This window comes from Zosterops lateralis (assembly GCF_965231275.1).
Source record: "Zosterops lateralis genome assembly, chromosome: 20".
NCBI classification, from domain to species: Eukaryota; Metazoa; Chordata; class Aves; order Passeriformes; family Zosteropidae; genus Zosterops; species Zosterops lateralis.
Window position 1 is genome coordinate 4,822,029 of NC_139780.1, and position 21,598 is coordinate 4,843,626.

The 21,598-nt window shown below is 39.4% G+C and overlaps 1 protein-coding gene across 7 annotated transcripts in view; it reads right to left on the reverse strand.

The window, feature by feature from the left end:
- CDK5RAP2 (CDK5 regulatory subunit associated protein 2) overlaps positions 1-21,598 on the reverse strand; it is a 70,072-nt gene that overhangs the window by 41,518 nt on the left and 6,956 nt on the right. For 6 of the 7 annotated variants that reach the window (XM_083875598.1, XM_083875597.1, XM_083875596.1 and 3 more), the window contains 10 exons: positions 20,905-21,056; positions 19,869-20,031; positions 18,485-18,538; positions 17,953-18,072; positions 17,276-17,368; positions 15,747-15,965; positions 10,147-10,317; positions 9,233-9,406; positions 4,374-4,471; positions 1,358-1,488 (listed from right to left, as the gene is read on the reverse strand). In XM_083875598.1, coding sequence (XP_083731724.1) covers positions 1,358-1,488; positions 4,374-4,471; positions 9,233-9,406; positions 10,147-10,317; positions 15,747-15,965; positions 17,276-17,368; positions 17,953-18,072; positions 18,485-18,538; positions 19,869-20,031; positions 20,905-21,056 — 1,375 coding nt within the window. Of the gene's footprint in view, positions 1-1,357; positions 1,489-4,373; positions 4,472-9,232; positions 9,407-10,146; positions 10,318-15,746; positions 15,966-16,122; positions 16,184-17,275; positions 17,369-17,952; positions 18,073-18,484; positions 18,539-19,868; positions 20,032-20,904; positions 21,057-21,598 lie in introns of those variants that run through there. The other variant, XM_083875601.1, reaches the window with a different exon arrangement.

The following is a 21,598-nucleotide window of genomic DNA, read 5'->3' on the forward strand; positions in this document are numbered from 1 at the left end:
TTGTGGATGTAATTCTGAATCATAATTTACTTATTTAGCATTACAATTAGAAATAATTTTTAGGAAGGATAAGTTAGGCATGAATAGTTATTCTATTTTAACTATAGTTTTATGAGCATGAACTCAAGGTCTCAAGGCAAAAAGCCAGGTTAGACAAAGTTAATGAACTTATTTTTGCTTTTGGGTCAAAAGAATGCAGTAATTGGATTGAAACTAGTTACTTATTCACTGCCTCTATAACTGCAGGAATTATTTATGTTTCAATAAACACCTGTTTATTTACAATATAAATGACAGCCAATTCTATAAATAAATCTCATTAGATAGGGAGAAAGCATAACTACTAAATTAGGACAAAGAAGAGACATGCAAATCCTATTCCCAGCTCTGACATTGATCCCGTGGCTGCTGCAAGGACCCAAAAGTCACAAATCACTATTAATTTTTCAGCCTTTATTCCCACCAGCCTCACCCTCAACACAAGAGGTCCTGAGAACCCTGGAGTATCCACAAGACCCCTTGGCCCACCCTGGTTGTTGATTATCTCTGGGCTTTTGAGGTTGGAAACTGAAACAGCTGAAGTTTACCTTTTGTCACTTATCAGAGCTGTCAAGTGATGCTAAAATTGAAAATCCAAGTTGAAAGGGGAAGTGAACAGGCTTTACTGTTATTTATATATCCCCTATGGGATAAAACAGAAACATCTTGTACATATGCAGTAAACTATTTAATGATACCCACTTATATTATTCTTTTCTATCTCTAAGAATATACTAGAAACACCTCCCAAGACACACAGCAAAAAAAGCCAGAAGCTAAGCTATATTTAACAGCTCTACTTTTTCTGAATTACTAAGTAATAAAACTTCTGGGTATTTTTTCCTTTCTCTGGAAACACTTGTGTTAGGAGGAGGTTGCCAGTGCCTGAGCCACAAGTTCTTTGGGCAGTAATTACACCCCGTGGTCAGAAAGTGATCCCATGGCCACTGACTGATTCCAAGCCAGGAACCTCTGACTTTTGTGGAGAACAGAGAATTCTGTGGGTACAAAGCTGCAGGCAGCACGAAATGATCCCTGCAGTAGAATTGCCATAGAATTTCTAACATTTGCTGCATGGAAAGAAAGAAACTGTCCCTCTGTATGTGCCCTGATTGCTCCAAGACATTCTGTTACAAATCCACCAAATCGTCTGCAGTACAAAAAGTCAAAAGGAAATCTTTCACACCGTTCAGAAAGAAATCTTTTCACACCTTTTTTTTACTCTCAAATATTTTTTTCTCCATGCCAGCAAACTGACTGTAATAAAACCACTTTCCTTTTGTGCAAGAGGAGGGTTGGGCTGGGCATGGATACAAACCTTGGTGGTTTTTCATGTCCTTAATCTGATCTTGTAGGATCTTCTGGAGATTCCTGTTACCTAAAACATCTTCTTCCAGTTGTTTTCTCAACATAAAGATGTTGTTCAGTTCCACTTGCAAGCTATTTATACTGGGGAAAAAAAAAAAAAGGGACAAATAAATATCTGAGATTCAATTAAAAACATTTTGGTGTGCACTGGTGTTTTCTCCAGCCAGGCCTGTACCAGGAGCTCATTTCCCATTCCCCATGCCTGGGTTTCACCCCACACTTCCATCACTCTGATGCATAAGCACAAACAAATCCCTACATAGAAAGAGGAGATTAAATGTTTACATACACAGCATTTTCCTGCTCTTTTGGGCTGTGCTGCCTAACTCAGCTTCCCCATGACAGGGCTGCTCTACCAGCCTGTTTCTGAGCAGTTCTTTTTAAGGAAAATCTAAATTACTAACTCCTAAAAAGTATGCCAGAAAAATATCATTATCACATATTGCTGATGGCTTTGTGTATTCCATTATGTGGTGACCATGGAAACTTTGTTCCCTTGCCACAGAGCTACACCAGATAATCTAATGCTGCACTTAGGAAAAATATCACAAGATCCTATTTCACTGAAAACAGGACCCAGACACAACTAAATGTTTTATTTCTTCATTTATCCACAGTCTGTAAAAAGACCTCTTGAGTTCTAATTTGTCCCTATTGTCTCAATTACCACAATGGGGCACAAATGTCCAAACTTAAAAGTTATAATTTGTCAAGGCGAATTAATTATTTTAAGCAACTTTGCTACTGAAGCTCTTCAGCATCAGCTGCCCCTCAGGCCCCAGAATGTGCTGCCCATTTCTACACCTTCCCCACATCAACTACATCAACAAGGCAGTTCTGATCAATCTGTAAAAATATTTAAGTGCTGAAAATAAACCAACCTGAAATTGTAATAAAATGAAATAAATTTGGTTTAATAAAAAATAATTAAGAGGGTGTTACCGAACTCTTTGTATTATTTATTTTCATATTTACTTCACTTAGTGTTTTAAGATCAATTAAGCTGCTGCAGGATTTCCAAGCCACTGCACTAAATGACGGAGAATTCAGGGATCTTTAAAAAAATTTCAATCCACCTGATGGGAGACTGTACAGGAACACAGAGCACATCACACTTGCATGAGAGTAACAGAGTATTGCAGATGCACATTAATTAAAAGGCTACATGTATGCTCAGTCTGTCTCCTGACAAGTGTGCTGTTGTCAGGGGTTCCTGCACAGGAAACTACTGCTTCAACCAATTCTTCCTCATACAGGAGTTTCTTTGAAGAAAAAGGTCTCTTAAATGCTCAGCAAAAAAAAAAGATCAAGAGTAAAACCAAACCAACGCATGACTAGGAGCCAGGTAAGCACATCTTCTCCTTTTCATGAGTTAAAGATTTTCTAAGAACAAGCACTGATTCCCCTCTTGGAGAGAGCAGAAATGCCTTGGTGCTGACATCTAGTAGCTCATTTTAAATAATAACCACCCAGGTTACTTAAAATAAATAATGCCTAAAAGATGTCAGCAGGAAAACAGACGTTTGCCCAAAATCCTTGTCACTTCTGATGGAAATTAAACCCAGCTTCCTCATCTGTGTACCTGCAGGGCTTGTTTACCCATTCCCCAGAAGTTGGGGATTCAAGTCTTGATGAAGTTTCCAGCACATTTCAGCCCCCCAAACTGGGAGATGGAGGCATAAGAGCAGCTCCAAGCCCCAGCTCATTGTGTATCCTCTGTTGTGGCACAACAGGCACTGACTGCTCCATGGATTCCAAAATCCCACATGAGTGGAGAAGGATTACTGCTCCTGACCCTACAGCAGTTCATTGCAAAAACCCAGTGATCATACCTGCAGTTCTGAGTTTCCTTATTTGAAAGGCGTTTAAGAAAAGCCAGTTTGAGAGCCCCAGTGCTTTGTTGTCATTGCTGTACAGAATGTGGAGCCTCTCCTTGCCCACAGAGCAGGAGCCACTGTCAGGTCCCACTCTTCACATGAAATCAGAAATAATCTCCAGAATCTCACAGCTAGCATTATTTTTCATTAGTATTTTCTTTAGTGTCTAAAGCAGATCCTGAGCTGTGGCCAAGCACAAGCTGGCATTGCTGCTAAGTGCTGAACTCACAGACCTCATCTACTCTAGTGCTACCTCTCTTTATGGTTTCCAAACTATAGTGGTCTATAATGCAATTGCAAAATATAAATAATCACTCCCCCCAAGCTGGCAGGTATAAGCCATTACTTGCAGGAGCTGGCTGTCAAATGCTGTAAATACTTCATTAAGAAGTTTGCAATTATAACAGTACATTTTTTATAAAATATTTAAATTTCATTTCTCTACAGACTAAGAATTTTCTTTATTTTATCAAAATGTCTCCTCCTCTATGGCCAAGCAATAACAGGGTACAGAGTAGGATGCAGATTTCTAAATGGTTGTGGTTTTTGATTTTAAAAGGTTAAAAACCACTTGCTCCTGCCACCCTTTTCAATGCTTTACTCTGAAAGTGTACTATGCAAACTTCAATTATCCTGCTTTGTTTAACCTTCTCCCAAATCTTGCATAATTATATCCTCACCAAAATTCTCACAGTGTCACTTTTAAGATAAGCATTATCCGTATTTTAGGAGTAAACAATGACAAATTGTCCAGTGCCCAGAAGTTCACTGCAATTTGGTTTTACTCCTACATGCCAAAACACAAGACATAAGCATGGGAAAATCCAGCTGCTTACTTTGGTACCTAAATGGAAACAGGGCTCATTTGAGATTTCAATCTAAAAAGAAACATTTTCAGAAACATTTAAGTAATTTGGATAACAGAAACTCACCTACATAAATATTTCTCTTTAGAGACTGCTACAGAGGGTTTATAAACAATTGGCCAGAACAAACTAATCTCCAGTAAAAGCTGCACCTTTTTTTTTTCACAACTTCTGACTTTTGCCCTGTGAGTTCAGATTATCCCCCCAAACCAGAAGCACTTACCTATCTGACTCCTTGAAGGTCTTCACTAGTGTAGAATAAATATTCTGTTCTTTCCTTAAGGCAAGGATCAGCTTCTCATATTCAGCTTCTTTATTTTCCTAAATTAACAGAAGAACACACTGCACTTACAACTCAATTTTCATGTCTGTGACCACGTATGTCCTGAAACATTTGTGAAAGAAGCTGAAATCCCAGTTTTCTGAACAGGATCACCAATGCCCACCATGGATCTGAGAACCACTCACTGTCCTGAAATCCAGCTGTTATTGGAGGTGAGGCAAAGACTGTTTCACTGTGTACCCACCCTGAGTGAGCCTGAATAGTGTTCAGCATTATTCTCACAGCCTCAGGAGTTTCCCCCATCCCCAAGGAAAGGATCCTCACTCCCAGAATTCCAACAACCAGGAACAATCTGGCAGGCAGCTGCTCCAGAGGAGGGGAAGGGAGAGAAAACAAGCCAAAGCTCCAAGAACAAATTTTAGAACAATTCCTCTTTGAGGAATTCCTCTGGATAAAGTTGGCTTTTTTGGGGGTGAGGAGATCCAGCAAATTCTATTCCACCTCGGAACAGCAAGGATTGTACTGAGCCCCAAATAAAAGATGAACATATCAGACACTCCTTAAGTCAGTTTTCTGCACACTACAAGCTGCTGCTTCAATCCTGTGAGGAAAAGAAAATGGTTTATCTGCAGTCTTGCTCACAGAAAGGATGATATTGTTATTATAAGAACAAACACAAACTCTTGTGGTACACTCTCAGTAAGGAACCACTAATTTCCCCAGACTTTTTTCACTCCAAAAAAACCAAACAGTCACTTTTTCAGCAGGAAGCAAAAAATGCAGCTATTTAATGGAGTATTTTCTTGCACTTACTATGTAAAAATATCTGAGATATCAGTCATTTCTAAAGAGAAAATAACTGGAATATTATAGCAAATTTAGATGTATTAATATCAGGCACAAATTCTGCCTCTGTTAAAGAATTTTTGGTTCTCTCTGTTTTCTATTTTGACTGGAAACTCAAAAGAGGAACAAAAAAGGTGCCACAGCTAAGGGGGAATTTCAGCTAAGGGAACTCTTAAGAGAAATCATTAGCGAACAGATCATTAACAAGGAAGAAACCTACACCCAGGAGTTTTAAACAGCTGTTATTATTCCAACTGCAACTCCTAAGCAGGAAATTGCAACCAAAAAAAAAAAAATTCAGCTACAACAGAATCTCGTTAATTCACACTAAAGATGCAAAGACTGCTAATTTGAACAAATCAGTGCTCTGCAAAGTAAACAGCACAAAAGCAAGGACAACCTGTGTTTATTTTTAATTATTTACACTCTTACTTCACAATATGCCAGCAAATATGTTAAATAATATTTTGCAAGTGTAATCAAGCTGTGATCAGATGCCTCCAGTCAAGGTAACCTGCCTGGCAGGTCCCGCTGCAGCTTCTGCCTCTGATGCTCCAGAGTCTTTGAAGAAGTGACCTTGCCTTTGGACACCTGCTCCATGTTCAGCTGTCATCTAAAGGCTGCATGTAGGAGACATCTCCAGGTTTTAGTGCAATTTAGACATTAAATACTGTTCTGTATCAAAGTGGAAAATCCTGAACTTCACTTGGAATTTATTATCTAGATGAGCAGTGGAGGAGCTCCCAGCAAAGCTGCTGACTGAGCACGGAGAAACACAAAAACAGATGGAGGTGGGTGATCCAGAGGCCAGTAATAAAATAATCTCATGAAAAAAAAAAATGTTTAAAAGTACATCTTGCAGCCTGAATTAAGGTGTCTTGACAGCCTGCTAGAATCTCAGCCTTTCAAGAACAGTCATTAAGCATGAAATACATAGGTTGTAATTTAATTGGAAAAGTTTGATCACAAACACTGACCAATGACGTAGAGAGCAACAGGAAAAAATTAATCTTTTCACTTCATTTAGTTGTTTCACAGTCTGTTAAAAGTTCTAGTGAATTCCTCCATATGTCTGATACAAACCTTGCAATTATTACTGAAGACATTACAGAACTCTATCCTAATTAAAGCATTTTCTGAAGCCCTGGCAGAACAATGTCATTGTGCAGAGTGAGGGAGCACAAATGAGGGAAGGAATGGCTGCTGCATGAACAAAGCAGTGCCACACACAAACCCTGTTCCACTTCCCTGTTCCTTTTATGATTCCCATGTTGAGTTCTCCATTTGTACCAAAATCTCAGTAAGCTCATGAAATCCTCCCAACTCTTTCTGCCTAACAGGAACCATGAGCTGTTTCTTAATTCCAAATGTCACCGGCCATACACAAATTATTAAATTCCAAATTCAACTACCTAGGTAAAGGTTAGCAAAATCACGAGGAAAGTGTTCCTGATTTTTTTTCAGAATCTTCCACGAATAATAAGGATGAGAAGATGCAGCATGAACATCCCTCTTTTTTTTTTCTTGTACATTATTACTGTCATTTCTAAATAACGCGTAGGAGTGAATTACTTCAATCAACTCCCCGACGGTACACAAAACATAAGGCAGCTCTGTAACTTAAATAGACTGAAATGCTGTGGGAGTTAATGAAACATTAAACCTCTTGACACATGGTGTGAGGGAAAATGTGTTAGAGGAGATAGCTGCAAGACATCCAGGACCATATTGCAGCAAAAGATTTATATTCCCATGAAAGGAGGCAATCTAATACGTTAAAGTCTATATTTGAGCCTGAAATACTACTGCTAAGCAGCAGTGGTGGAAAACATAACTTATTTCCATTAAAGGTTCCTTAGATTGTGAGCAATGGAAGTGAAAGGTTTATACCTCCACAATAAATAACTTATTGGCAATGTCACAGGAATATCCAGTTGCCTCACTGAATGTTCTCGTGCCTCCAACAACCCTCAGGATCATTTCAAAATCTCTGAAGGTTACAGGACAAATGACTGAGAGAAGAATATTAGCTGTATCTCCTCACTGATCCATCCATTCATCCTTCACTAGAATTGGGTAATTTCTTCTGACTTCTAAATTCCTTGTCTGTAAAACACATTTAACTCTGACACTTGAGAGATACCAGAGTCAGAAGTTGCCAGACTCCCCTAATTATCAATGCCCTCCCTCACTCTCTCTAGACCAAGACAGTGGCTCAAAAATCCAAACTCCAAAATTAGAACCTGTAATTCATCTTTCCTGGCCAAGGCACCCAGCACAGCTATGGGTGTTGGTTGCTTTAAAATTTATCATTACATTAAAATAAAGTACAAAGATACGCTGGAAGAGAGAAAAGTTCTGTATCTCTCCAATCAATTCCCTCAACTTTAAAAGATCAGTGAGGCTGAAGAGCCTGGTTTCTGTCCCCTCTGGTGGGGAGGATCCAGCTGTGGGTTTGTTGAGTGTCGAAAAGCCATCCAAGAGTGCCAGGCAACCAATGAGAGCAGAGCTCTTGATAATCTGTGTCCAAAAACTGGTGATTAACATGCCCAAGTGGGTCCTTACAGGAGACACTGACACAGAGGCTCAGCCAGAGGACAATGGGCTGTGATTAGCGATTGTTCAGTCTCTCGGTGCACCAGCAGCAGAGAATGGGCTGTGATTAGAAGGTGGCTCTGGGTGATTACCGTGCCCTGCCTGCCACTGCTCCTGCCCCTGGTTATCCACCTGAACAGAGTCAGGGCTACACAGGCAACTCGGTGTTTGATTTCCATTAATTCCCTGTCATTTTCCATCCTGAGCCCCTTTGTGACAGAAGTTATGTGCAGGCACTGCAGTTTGTTGTGCAGAGGTGGAATTTCTCCCCAGCCCTTCCCAGACCATTTTCTCTGTCTGCACATTCACATATACTGGGATAAACCCTCACTGCTACCCAGGCAAACAGGGCTGCAGCTCCTTTTCTCTGAGCTGGTCACACAGCCAGGGCTCCACATGTCCTTGTCCCTCCCATGGTTAATTATAGTGCCCATCACATCCATCATCTCACCACCAGACTGTTCAGAATGCACTTATGTTTCCTTTGCCATTGGCTCCCTTTATTTTGAACTTCCTTGAGAAAGTCTCATTAATGACTGACATATTATTAAAGAAATGAAAAAGCTTTTTCCACCATTACTGTGCACCAGTCTAATTATTTTTACTTTGCCTGATGCTTTTAGAAACCTTGACACACCAGGCTGCAAACAACACAAAAAGAGACAAGAAATGTACAAATGTACCTTCAAAAGCAGCTTATTTGTTCAATAACCTGTACACCATGATGCACTGATGGAGTCAGGGAGTGATTCAAAAATTTAACAGTACCTGACTCCTTTTTGCTAGAACAGAATGGAGGGTAAAGAGAGAAGGAAGTTCTTCTAAAACTAAAATCTTGAATTTTGACCTCTCACTTCAGGTACAAGTCTTTTAAATTCATGGCATCAAATAAAATAATGGGCATATATTGTTCATCCTTTATATATATTTCTGTACAAGTTCTTCTTTGCTTTAAAGCAGTTTTCTTCTTGCCCTGAACATATTTTCACTCCTACCTGTATTTATCCTCACATTCTATTTATCTCCTGTGGTCACCAGCTCTGTGCAATCTTTCCCCTTATCTACCCAAAGTACAAATACTCTTCTTTGCACTTGTCTCCAGAAATGCAGATATCCTCCCACTCAGTTAATTATGTCTGCCCTAACCACCAAAAAACCTCCACCTCTTTCTGGCAGGCAAAACATCTTACCTGCCTTCTCAAAGTAGGGAATTTAGTGATGCCAAATAAATTCATCAGAGCACAACACATGGTGAATTACAACATCTACCAGTCCACAGCTTTGAGGCCAAAGTCAAAATTCTCTTCAACTTAAAGTCAAGGTACTTATCTGCAAATGATCAGCTATACAAAACTCACCTCCAGCTCTCTGACCATCTTGATAATTGACTGTTGAGTCTGTGCAGCACATTTCTCCTTTACTAAGCCCTCATTTTTCAGTTCAAGTTCTTCATTAGCTCTTAGAAGGTTCTTGCACTTATTCTGGAGCTCCTGCAGTTCTGCATCCTTTTCTTTAACTGTTCCACTAAGTCTCTAAAAAAAAAAAAGAAAACAAGCAGTTCTACAAAATTTACTCCAATTTTAAACTGCAAAATACAAAACCTAATAGAATTCAGGAGAATATCCAAGGGTGACCTGGAACATGTTATTTATACACCTTGCATAAAGAGCTCAATTTAAGACACCAGAAGCAAAACCAAAAGACACACAGAAGCTTCCCCCACCTATGGAACCTTTTCAGTATTAAAAAATGAAGCCAAGGGATGCACGTTTGTCTCCAGGTACAGAGCAACTCCCAACTCTCTGCACTCCTGGCTGAACACCATCATTACTTTTTTTACTGTGTGAAAATTGAGCAGGGGCCTGTTACCATTCAGGCAGGAACCTTCTCATACAGGTCATTTGGGGCTCCCAGAGAAGAAGATAAAATATTTCAGTATTTATACCTATTCCTCAGCTTCCACTTTCTGCACAATAAACTGAAAATCATGAGCTCTTCAGAGCTTTTACAACAGTGACAATCCTACATAAGTATTAGTAAAGCTTTCTTCCCCCTCTGTCCACACGCTTCACAAAACCCCAACAAGAAATCCTGGTGAACGCCACACACTCTGTAATTATAGGTCTGTTCTGCAAATACAGTATTATGAGAAGTGAAGGACTATCATCAAAATCAACAATAACTCCAAATACAAACGTGATTTTGTAATAATTCCCCCATACAAACTCAAATGATAACTTTCCTTTTTTCATTTCAGAGTAAGTCTACCTACCTCAAGCAGCAGATCCTTGTGATTGACACTGTCTGTCAGTTGCCTTATAACAAGTTCTTGGCTCTGCAGCTTCTGATTGCTTTCACTCAAAAGAATATTGTAATGGTGTTCAACTGCTTTTTCTTTCTCAGTCATTTCACCATGTAATTTCTCTAGTTGATTTCTAAGGTCCTACAAAAAAAAATGAAACTGAATATGCAGCAAATCAATTTTAAAGAAAGTTTAAGACTAACAACTCACATTATCACTGAAGAATGCAGGGAAGTCAATTTCTCTTGGCATCAACGAATACAATTAAAGAAAGAACAACTCTCAGAGAAAACATCAGTATTTTCTTCCAAAAATCTAGGTTGTTGTTTAAATGCTTTTCATACAGAATGGCTGGGCTCCAAGGCTGTTGGGAATATTATGCACATAGATGTTGTCAGAATGAACATTCACTTCTGAGTCAATTTACTCCCTGGCTAGAAATAGGAGAAAATTGCTTACAGGTGATTCAGTTTGTCATTTGCCTTTTTTCTCATCACACCATGAAAATTGCTGCACACTGGTTACTTTGGCATCAAACAAAAGGTCAGAAATGTTAAAACTTTCTTCTTTCAACAAGAACACAAACTCCAAATGACCAACTAGGTCAGCCTCATGATCAGAAGGGATGAACAGAACTTGAGCTTGACTCTGGCTCTGTTAATTACTTCCTGCAGCTCCAAGATTAGCTGCATTACCTCCACATCTTAGCTTCCCATCAGAGAAATCTGTGCTCCAGGTTCCATTCTGCTCCTAAACCACAGGAACAATCTCTTTCAACAGCTCCTACACAGCAGCAAGCCCCAAGGACTCTGAGGACCAGCATGGAATGATGCCATGGAAGAGTAGCAGCTCCTGGGCTGCACCACAATCACAGCTCTCCTCTGCAATCCTACAGATCCTATCCCACTCCAGCTGAAAATCCACCTCTCTCTCCATGGGGTTTCAAAGTCTGGCCACCTGCCAAAGCCTTGGGTTCCAAGAAATAACATCAAACAATTCCTATTCCTTCCTTTCCTTTGCTTTTAAGGCAACATGCTAGGAACCAGAACAATCACCACCTCCATACAAATATATGAGATTATTAGCATGGAATTTATAGTCAGCTCACAGTCAGAGTGGAAATTATTTAAGAGCACAGGGCAGTAGAAAAATTTCCAACATGGCTTCTCTGTCCTTCCACCTTCTCTCCCACCACCACTGCTGTTTTGTGTCACTTCCAACATTTTTGCTGCTTTGTTGGGAAGTTTCAATGCTGTCATTTGAGGGAGGCAAAACTTGCATAGACACCAGCCTCATTTTATAAAGTCTTCCTCCTCCTCTACTGCACAGATTGTGTGGAAAAAAGAGAGGTAGAAACTTATAACACAGGAGCTGTTGTCTAAAATTAAGCAATTAAAACTTACAGGAGACTTTCTAAACTATCTAAACTATCTTTCTATACTATCTAAACTTCTGTTCAGACCCAAAGAACCAGGTAATACAGCCTATACCTTCAAATATATGTTTTCTATTTATTCCCCAAAAGGGTCCATTTGTGAAGTAGCATGAGCCCTTTAAATAGTTTGCACATATGGTAGTTACCTATAAACTTTACTTTTACCTCCACGGGGATTTAAAATTTAATAGTTGTTTCTTATTCTAAGTCCAGAGAAATAGCACTAGTGACATTTTAATTGCAGTCTCTTTACAAACTGTTTTATGTCCTTTTCTTGACTTAATTACCTCGCTTCATGCAGGTTCACATCAAACCCTTACCATCGCTTTATTACTTCAGTGGTTTATTTCTGTTTATTTTGCACATTAAATGCAAAATGTCATTTACGGAGCTTTTTGGTTTACTTTCTTCATTTTAGCTTCATCCCCAGGATTCAGCTAAGAAACACCTAACAGCTCCCAAAACCCCCTCAAATGCTATTCAAAGAATGATTACACCTCGACCTTCAGGTTCTACAAACTAACTTTTTTCAGGAGCAAAAGAACTACTCGCTTGACTAAGAAAACTGAAAAACAGCAGAATCAGGTCCAAGTTTTGTCTAGATACCCAAACTCTCCAATATGTTCCTGTTTTTCCCCTAACTGCTGCCTATAAATACAAACTGCAGTGGGAAGTAGTGCAAGCTCTGATAATTGCAAAGGCTTTTGGCTCCAAGTTGTGGAGCTCTTCAAGTGGGTCACGTTAAGCCTATTCCCACACAGCACTGGAATTGGAAGCAAAGGATCAACAGCAGTGTTATCACATTCCCTGTGCTGCAAAGGTCACTCCTTGGCTTTTTTTAATGCTATTTTTATACTGTCACATTACTGAGCGGCTTTAACTGACACATCACCTGTAATTAAACTTCAGAGGATTTTTTCATCTGGCCTGTGACTTCAAGTGACCAACATTGTGACTATTAATGAAAGGCATAAGCAGAGACAGACATGCAGAGTTAGAAAGGTGCTGCTGCAACAGGTGTACTCCACCTGTTATTTGCTGGTGCTGTCACCTGTCAGGTGCAGAAACCAGGTCTCTGCCTTAAAACAGCAGAACTGTGCAATGGGCAGGTTTTTGGAAAGAGCTGGACTGACAAGGAATGTAACTGTGGAAAAAGTAAAACCGCCTGTGTGAGATTTGCAATTTGCACATAACTTTGCCTTTACTATTTCTGCCCCCAGAACTCTCTAAATCCTTCCCAAGGCAAGCTAGAGGTGAGACTGAAATTACCTTCTTTGCATGAGCTGGAATTCTGTAACACATCAAACTATCCATCACTGTAGCAGGTTGCTTGAACTCATTGACCACTCAAATTGTCTGGGAGAAAATCTATTGGTTTCTATACATTGACTTGCAAGGGTAATATAGTACCTACAGCTCTCAGAGCATAAACTTTGCAATTCTCTCTGCCAACCTTTTCCCCAAGAGACTTTCCTATGATTAATGATAGCTGAACTAAGAAAAATGAACGTGAAACACTGTAATATAGAAGACTGGAGCAGATGCCTCCCCCTCTTTGTCAGATGAAAACCAGTTTGGTGAATAATTAAGTTGTGAAGCTCCAAAACCTTCCTCTCAGGCTAAACTACAGGTGGGAAGACTAAATAATACATTCTGCCTAATGAGTTATTCTGCATTTCCCCAACCAACTGATCAAATATGAATATCTAGTAAATACACTTTAACTGTCTACATATAGGCCTGGAGAGACAATGGATATGTGAAGTGTTTAATCATGTAAATTTGAACAAACTTCTCAAGGAAGAAGCACTCCATCCCTTTTACAGGCACAGTAACATGACAGCCATGAACAATATCAAGGATGAGATGTTCATTCCTCACCAACAGTGTGCAAAAATAAAAGTCAAAAGTTTCTTGTTCCAAAGAGCTTTAAGTGATCTTTAGCAGCATCTTGATAGTGATGCTTAACAACAGCTTTTGGAAAGCACAGAACTGGAAGAGCTTTTAAAAGCTTGTTCAGAGACCTTTTAAAGTTGACCCCTCTAAGGCAGGAACATGGTTCAAGAACATCTAAACCTGTTATCCAGAAAAATCCAAATATTGGACCAAGTCTGTGATTTGGATGAGCAGCTCATGTGTAACAGTCTTATTTGATTTACTTTCACCTTCTCCCCTTCCAGGACAGTAATGCCCAATTCATGTCCACACAAACTGGGTTTACAGCAGGATAATAAATACATTTTAGGTGGGCTGTTTGTTGGAGGTTGTTTGGGGTTTTTTTTAATGAATGTAGGCAAAAATTAGCATTACCCAAATTACAGTATATGGAAAGTCACTGCAAATTTCCCTGTGAATGAGTGAAGAGCTAGGGCAGCAACTCATTACAGACATGGAGGGTGTTTTCTACAGTTTATACACTTTTTTGCTAACTTTATTCTAACAAAATAGAAACACTGATAAATAGGCATCTTGGAGCATAAATAGAGCTGAGTTTTTAAGGCTGTCTCATAAAAAGTTTGCAGCAGATCACCGAAGCAGTTTCCTATTTGTCAAAGAGCAAAATCTCACAGCATATTGTTTAACTCCCACATATCTACTACTTAATGGGCAACACTTCACAGGCAATGTGGTTCTATCCAATGTACTTGCAGCTCTGAAATTGAAGCAGCTGTTCTGCAAGGAGTAGGAAATAGGTTAGGGATATAATTTTTATAAGACTGCTCATCTTTTTGGCAGGAATGCTTTTCCCCAAGGTGCTCATCATTTACATGAAGAACTTGGACATAATGGAGTCAAAAAGGGCTTCTGTAATCCAGCTAACTTTGAATCTCCTGGCAAATCCCTACCCAGTCCTATTTCTCCTGTCTTTCCTGTACAGTTATATCCTAGCTGTCCTGAAAGATGAAAAAAAAAAATCTGAATAGAGAAGACAGTTAAATATAAAATACTTCAAATCAATAAATGTTCTTTGTGGCTGCTTTACTGACAGCAGCGATCTGTTCTCGCTCTCCTTAACCTCGACGCCCCGAAGAAATCTCAAAGCACACCAAAGATAGAGATTTTGTGATGGCAGCCAAACCACAGTTGACAATCAAACAAAAATGCGTTAAATTGGGAGCAGAAGGGGGAGAGGAACTTAATTTATCTGTAGGTAAAGAGACCCCTCTGCTGGCTTTAAGGAATAGTGCAGGAGCAGCAGTTTCCACATCTCCCTGCTTTACTGAGGTCCTTATTTAATAATGGAACCAAAACATCCAGTGAATAAAGACAAGCTCATTAAACCTTTTATGTAATTTAATATAGCAGGAGACTAATCCCTAACTGAGGAGGATCAGACTCTGGATGCAGGCAGGACTCTGCTCATTATGCAAACGCTGCTCTGGTGGAAGCAATGGTGGGAAGACTTTAGCAAAATCCACATGACAAAGCATTCAGGTGAGAAGTGTTTCCTGTCAAAGCCTCAGCAGAAGGTGCATCCCTCTTTCAAACCTGGTCATTCACTTTGTTGCATCAGCTGTGAGTGCTGGGAGCAGGAGAGTTTACCTGAATGCCCACAGCAAGGTAAAAACCCTCAAGAGAATGTGAAGCAGCAGAATTAATGAACAGCACCTCATTTTTCATGTTAAACTGTGATCAATTAATCCTGTGCTTTGAGTCTTTTACAAGCAGAGGTTATTTAATATACAGCCTTTAGAGTGACCCTGCTAAGAGAGCAGAGAGCAGGCTGAGGTTTGGCTCCAGGTCACAATTAGAAGAAAGTTTAAGTAGTGAAATTTAAGATAATCTGTAGACATGCAATAAGAAAAATATGGCAGAAATGTAAACATACATCATCAGGCACGTTCAAATTCTCTTATCAGAAAAACTGGAATCAACAGTAACCCTTTGCCACTTTGAAAGGTTAAAGGTTGTTTTTTTTCTAAGACTTAACTATCAAAATTATATTTAAAATATCATTTTGTGCAGATTACGTGCCAAAATTTTCCTCAATCTTCATACACTGCATTAGAAAGTGTCAGGCATTTCCTTCCCAAAAGTTATTTAAATTAAAAACCTAATTTTGTTAGCAAAGGACACGCTAAAGCACTGAATTACTCCTAGACTTTAGGAAATAAAGCAAAAAGGTGATAATAACATTAATGGTTTTGTCACTTCTGCTCTTCTGCAGTTGTGCTTCATCCAGTTCCTTCTCCATTTTCTCTCTTTCCAAGTTGAGGTCACTCAGCTCCTGACCAGTGACTTTAACGATCCTCTGCAGCCGGCGGTTCTCAGCATCCTTGGTGAGGTTCTCTGAGCGCAGCTCTGCCAGCAGGGTCTCCTTCTCCATCAGCAGAGCCTGATAATCTGCAGCTCCCTGCAACACAAAACTGCATTCAGCCTCCAGAAGGGGGTTTTGTACAGTCTGGGATTCTTCATTCCCATTGCACCCCACAACCCTGTTCCTCTTCCCAGTGTTTCGGAATTGGGGTGCAAAGAAACAGTGAAGTGACAAAACAAGGAAAGTGTAACACTAAAAATTTCCTCTGCTGGTGTAATAAAACTTTCCACAGCATCCAGTGCAGGCTAAGGAAGCCTGAGGTAACAAAGAAGGAGAGAAAGGTTGACCTGCAAAGGAGTCCACAGTGCAAATTATTGATTCACAAAGCTTTAATTACATCAAGCTCTACTTCTGGAGTGGAGTCCAGTTTCAGCCTGGACTAGAGCAGGAAGTTACTGAGTCTTCCGTGGAATCCCAGAATTAAGGTTGCAAAAGACCTTTAAGATGGAGTCCAGCTGCCAACCCAGCACCAGCACCGTGTTCACCATCAACCCACATCCTCAAGTGCCACAGCTGCACGTTTTTGGAACACTCCCAGGGCTGGCGACCCCACCTCTCCCCTCGGCACAGCCCTGCTCTGTGTTCTCACCACACACTGCCCCAGCTGTGCCTGGAGCTCAGAGCACAGGGCACAGAGTGACTCTGCAGCACCAGTTACTCACAGAGAACTCCACTCAGGGCTGTGGCTAAGGAGCAGAGTACTGAGGACAAGGGCTCACTCTGCACTGTGGACTCTGTGGACAGGACAGATCAGTCGCACACTTTTTAAACTTAGTACTTTTTAAAAGATCAAAGTCTCAGAAATCATGAAATCCCTTTTCTCCTTCACACTGACAGAAAAAGCATTACTAAATCATATTTTCACAAATAACGTTGTACTGTTTTATAAATAGTAGTTTCACATTTATTCTATAAATAAATCCAAGCAGGTGTCTCACACCCAGTTCAACTCTGCTAATAGGAAGATTGTGCTGGCACCATACTTTTGGGAAAAAAAAAGCTCAAGATAACCTCAGCTCCCCAGAAATTTGTGTCTTTATTTTTAACTTATTCTGATATTATATGTTTTTTCCTTTAAGATTCTCAGTCAGTTTAGATTAAAATAAAAACTCAAAAGAAAAGAAGGAGAAACAAGGTAAATTATGTGACATTTTAACATTCTACTGTTCAAATAATTTGATTTGGGAAATTGTTTTTTAAAGAAAAATTAATAATTTTAAAAGAACATTTTAAACTGATTTCCATTCATCTGCTTTCCAAGATAAGCAAACACTGCCTGCTGTGTGGAATTACAGAGACAGGAGGAGCAGGAATGGGGGAAATCACACCAAATTCCTTGTTCTTACCTTGAATTTTTGCACATGTGCCTTGTGAGTTGCCTCTCTTGCCTTAGCCAACGAAGCATTTAACTCTTCAATTTCAGAACTCAGCTCCTCATTCTTTAAATAAAGTAAAATGAACACTATGTAGGAAGAGTTATTTCCAAGGGATGGTGACACATTTCTACCCCATCTCATTAAACATTCATCCAGCTACACAAAACACTTCCAAGAACACCAAATGCATCATAGTAAATCCTATATAAAGAAATTCTTGCTCTTATACACTCACTAGACTGCCTGTCATTTAAGTGAAGTATTTCCCACTCTTCCACACCATCTGAATTTCAGCTGATGTTGACCTCTCTTATTTTAGCTGCCTCTGACAGCTCCACTTACTCAACAACATAAAATACCCCTCGTATCTTCTAAGTGGTGCTCAGAGCTGATAAAAATCAGCATGGAACTGAAAACATTTTTCTTTCAAGTTCTTAAGGGGGGAAGATATTTAACTGATACTTTCTCCTCTCTCCTCCAGCCCAAGAGCCCAAACTGCAGCCAAGCAGAACCTGAGAGGTGACAGCAGTGACAGGGACCCACTCAAAGCCTCCTCATGGTTACAGTGAGATCAGACCCTGCCACACACACAGCACTCCCCCCTCCATGGTACTTCAACAAACCAGCAAGATCACAATCACCCTTACCTCCTTTTCCTTTGCTTTTAAGGCAACAGTTAGTCCTTGAATAGTTTTATCCCTTTTCAAACCATTCTTCTTTTCAACAGCAAGCTCATTTTCTCTCTCTTGTAGCTCTTCTTGGAGTGACTAAATTAGATTATGTGAAAGTTGCATTAACTTCCCACTAAGAGATACTGTAACTGCACATTAATAAGTACCTTCCCTCAGAGTTCTTGGAGCTTATTACTCAGATTACCAACATGAAATACAGTCCCCAAAATGAGAGGCAGCATCTTAAAGATGTGCCTGGAATATTGTACAAGAAGGGGGCAGGCCACAAGCATCAGCTTCAATATTTGATGAGTGTGTATATCAGCTTCACTGAAAATTGCTTCAAAAACAGGAGGGGTCTTCCTGTCATACCATATAAAAGAGAATTTAACAGAGGACCTGCTCTGCTTCCCTTGGAGTCAAGTTCTCCTGTGCCTATGAAAGGATAACAGAGAGCCCAACACACACTGTAAGGGGTCAAGGGAACAGGAACAAAACTGGAACTTACCTGAATCTTTTTTTCTAAGGAACTTCTCTCATTTTTAAGCTCTATTTTAAGAGCCTGTAAGAACAAAACAGTTGTTATGGTCACTTTAATTCATTCTCAATACAAATACACTCATTAAGCATTAAAGTGAAACAAAATGAGCTTAAAAACCCTGGGCACAAAATAAGCCAGTCCAAATTAAGAAAAAAAAAAAAAAAAAGAAAAAGAAAATAGAACAAAAACCCTCCAAACATGTTCTTCCATGAGACAGAACAGCTGCACTTGCTGAGTTAATAGAGGTGCATTTTTATGTGACATTTATCTTTGTCAGCAAGATGCTTTTATCAAGAGAGATTTTAATTAGCACTTTTCTTTGGGGAGGTTACAGAACTATTTGCTTTTAAAAAAGTAATCATACATAAAACCAGAGTAGTGCAGAGGTATTCATCAGATTTTTTTTTTTTCTCCAGTACTGCACCCCAAATGATCATATGCACTCTGTCTACCTCCGGTGAAATGATTAAAGATGACACTGTTTTCACCTTGACACACAAATGCTCTTGTGAAACCAGAGTGGTTTTCTTTGGCACAGATTGATTTAATTGAAGACCATCCAGAAGAGAAAACTTTCATTACCTCTAATCAATCCAATTATAAAAAAATTCTTGACACAGACAAAAAAAGTGTGTATGTACTGAGCTGAGCAGTATTAAGTTCCAAAACAAAAGGGAAGAAATATTCTGAGATGCCTGACAGCCTCCATAATTAACTTTCTTAATTCTGCCAGCTTTAATTTTGTCTTTGAATAACTAATAGAAAAAAAAAAAAAAAAAAAAAAAAAAAAAGACAAGCCTCAGGACCTGTTTCTAATTCCAGCTTTCAGGAGCTCTGTCTTCCTATTTAAGAGCCAAGTGAAATAAAAGACTGATTCTTGTACCTTTTATAAGCTAAAGGGTAAACTTGCTCCTTGTTTCATGAGATGTTTTCCTGCCTACTTCCCTTACCGCAGCTTTTTTTTCAGATCGTAACAGAGACACTTCCCGAGAATGAATTTTCAAGTCACATTTTTAACTTTTATAGCGGTTATGTCATCCAGTGAGGGATCTATTAACATCTAGGATTTCTCTAATATATACTTCTGTAAAGCAATTGCACTCTGTCTATTCCACTGGCATCAAGTCAGTGGTACACACAGCCTCTCACTGAAGGAATGGATAAAAAAGGATGAATATTGCCCACCAAGCCACAGCATAACCCATGAATGGTAAAGAACTGGAAACTGGAGGAGGAAATGATATTTTTAGAAATTCGCTGATGTCACTCACATAGTGTCATGCACAAAACCATTAAAATCCTACCCCCTCGTGAGAATTATAACATGTAATTCACCAGGCAGTTTCCTCACCTCTATCTCACTATCCTTTTCAAGCCTCAAAGCAATGGTAAGTTCTCTGATTTTTTCTGCTGGCAACTTCCCATCAGAAGATCCACTCTGAGACTTCTCCTTTTCGAGGTGTTGAATTAGAGCTTCTTTATTTTTCAGTGACAGGTTCAGTTGCTCTATAAGTCTAAAATTACAGGATTTAAAGTATTAATCTTGCACCATCTACCACCAATTCTCCAGTCATTGCAGTAAACCTTGCAGACAACTCTCCTAAGTGAAGACTCAAGACAATACTTGCAGAACTTAGGGAAGGACTTTCATAACCCTGGAAAACCTGAAAAATGTAGCTTTAACATAAACAAACAGGGTCAAGCTATCTGCAAAGTGCTCATTCTTATTTTCCTCCAATACCACTTCAAATATCAACAGTGAAGTTTCAATATTTTACTTACATTGTCCTTTACAGCACACACAAAAACCTTGTTATCTATTTCCTTTCTTAGCCCACACACCACATCCTGATGTGTCTCTCCAGTACTCAGTTTCAGCTACATTTGTATCTAAGTGGTTCTGTTGTCACATAAACACCAAAAAAAAAAACAAAAAAAAACCCCACACTAAAAACACCAAGTCTTTTGTCAATACACATCTTCAGAGTTCCAGCAGTCCCAGAACAATGATGATGTTTTCTGACAGACCTGAGTGTTACATATGAAAACTGCAGTATAAGATGCCATCCCTGACTGCTCCTGTTTTGTAACCTGAATTGTAAAAGTATTTCTAACAGCGCTTCTCTTCCCATTAAATTTACCAGCCTGACCTATGAGCTCATGTTTCAGACATCCTGACCCTTTCAAGCTTTCAGAGAACTCTTAAAAATGACTTTGCTCCACAAAGCACTGAGCTAGTTGCTGTGTTGCCATTCCATGGATGGCCAGTATCTCTCCTGTACCCAAGGGCAGGACTAAACTTATCAAACCCAAACCCATGCTGACTCTTCACACTTTAACAATGAAAAATTCCAGCAGTTGGAAACATTACTGGCAACAGTTCTGACCTGTCTTTCTCAGCTCCTGTAACCTTGTCCACATCCCTGGCAGGGGCATTCATAATTGAAGCAAGTTTCTGCTCAGCAGCAATTCTCAGGCCTTTCTCCTTCTCTGTCATTGCAAGGGCTTTTTCCACCTCTTCTTGGGCAGTTTTAAGATTCTGAAATTAAAACACACAATCCTGATGACTCTAAGAACTAAATGCTCATGATTTTTTTTTTCCACATACTGAAGTTTCTTCTACCCAACATATGTCAGGATGTTTAATTTAGGAACTTTTACCAAGTATTTCAAGCTCTTTGTAAATGCTTCTGAACTCTGTGTCTGCATTTTCAAGATTAATCCAGTTTCTGTGGTACAGAAAGAAGGGAAATTTGTTTCAAAGAAATAAAAAATACCCTGATAGCAGAACTGGAAACAAAAGTGCCCCTATGCTATGGTTTTTGATTTCTCAATTATAACATGGTTTTGTCCCACTGTCCTCCCACTATCATAATAAATAGCCACACTTACATTAAAGAAGTTAAAGAAGGGCTTTTTTGTTCAATAAAATTAATATTCCCAAGCTCACTGTAGCTAATTGGAACTCTTTCCAACACCATTTACAATATTGTGCAGGAATTGATAAAGTATGAACCAGACATTTTTCTCTTGAACAGCAAAAGAAATGGAGATAACAGTCAGAGATTTCAGTCAACTTCC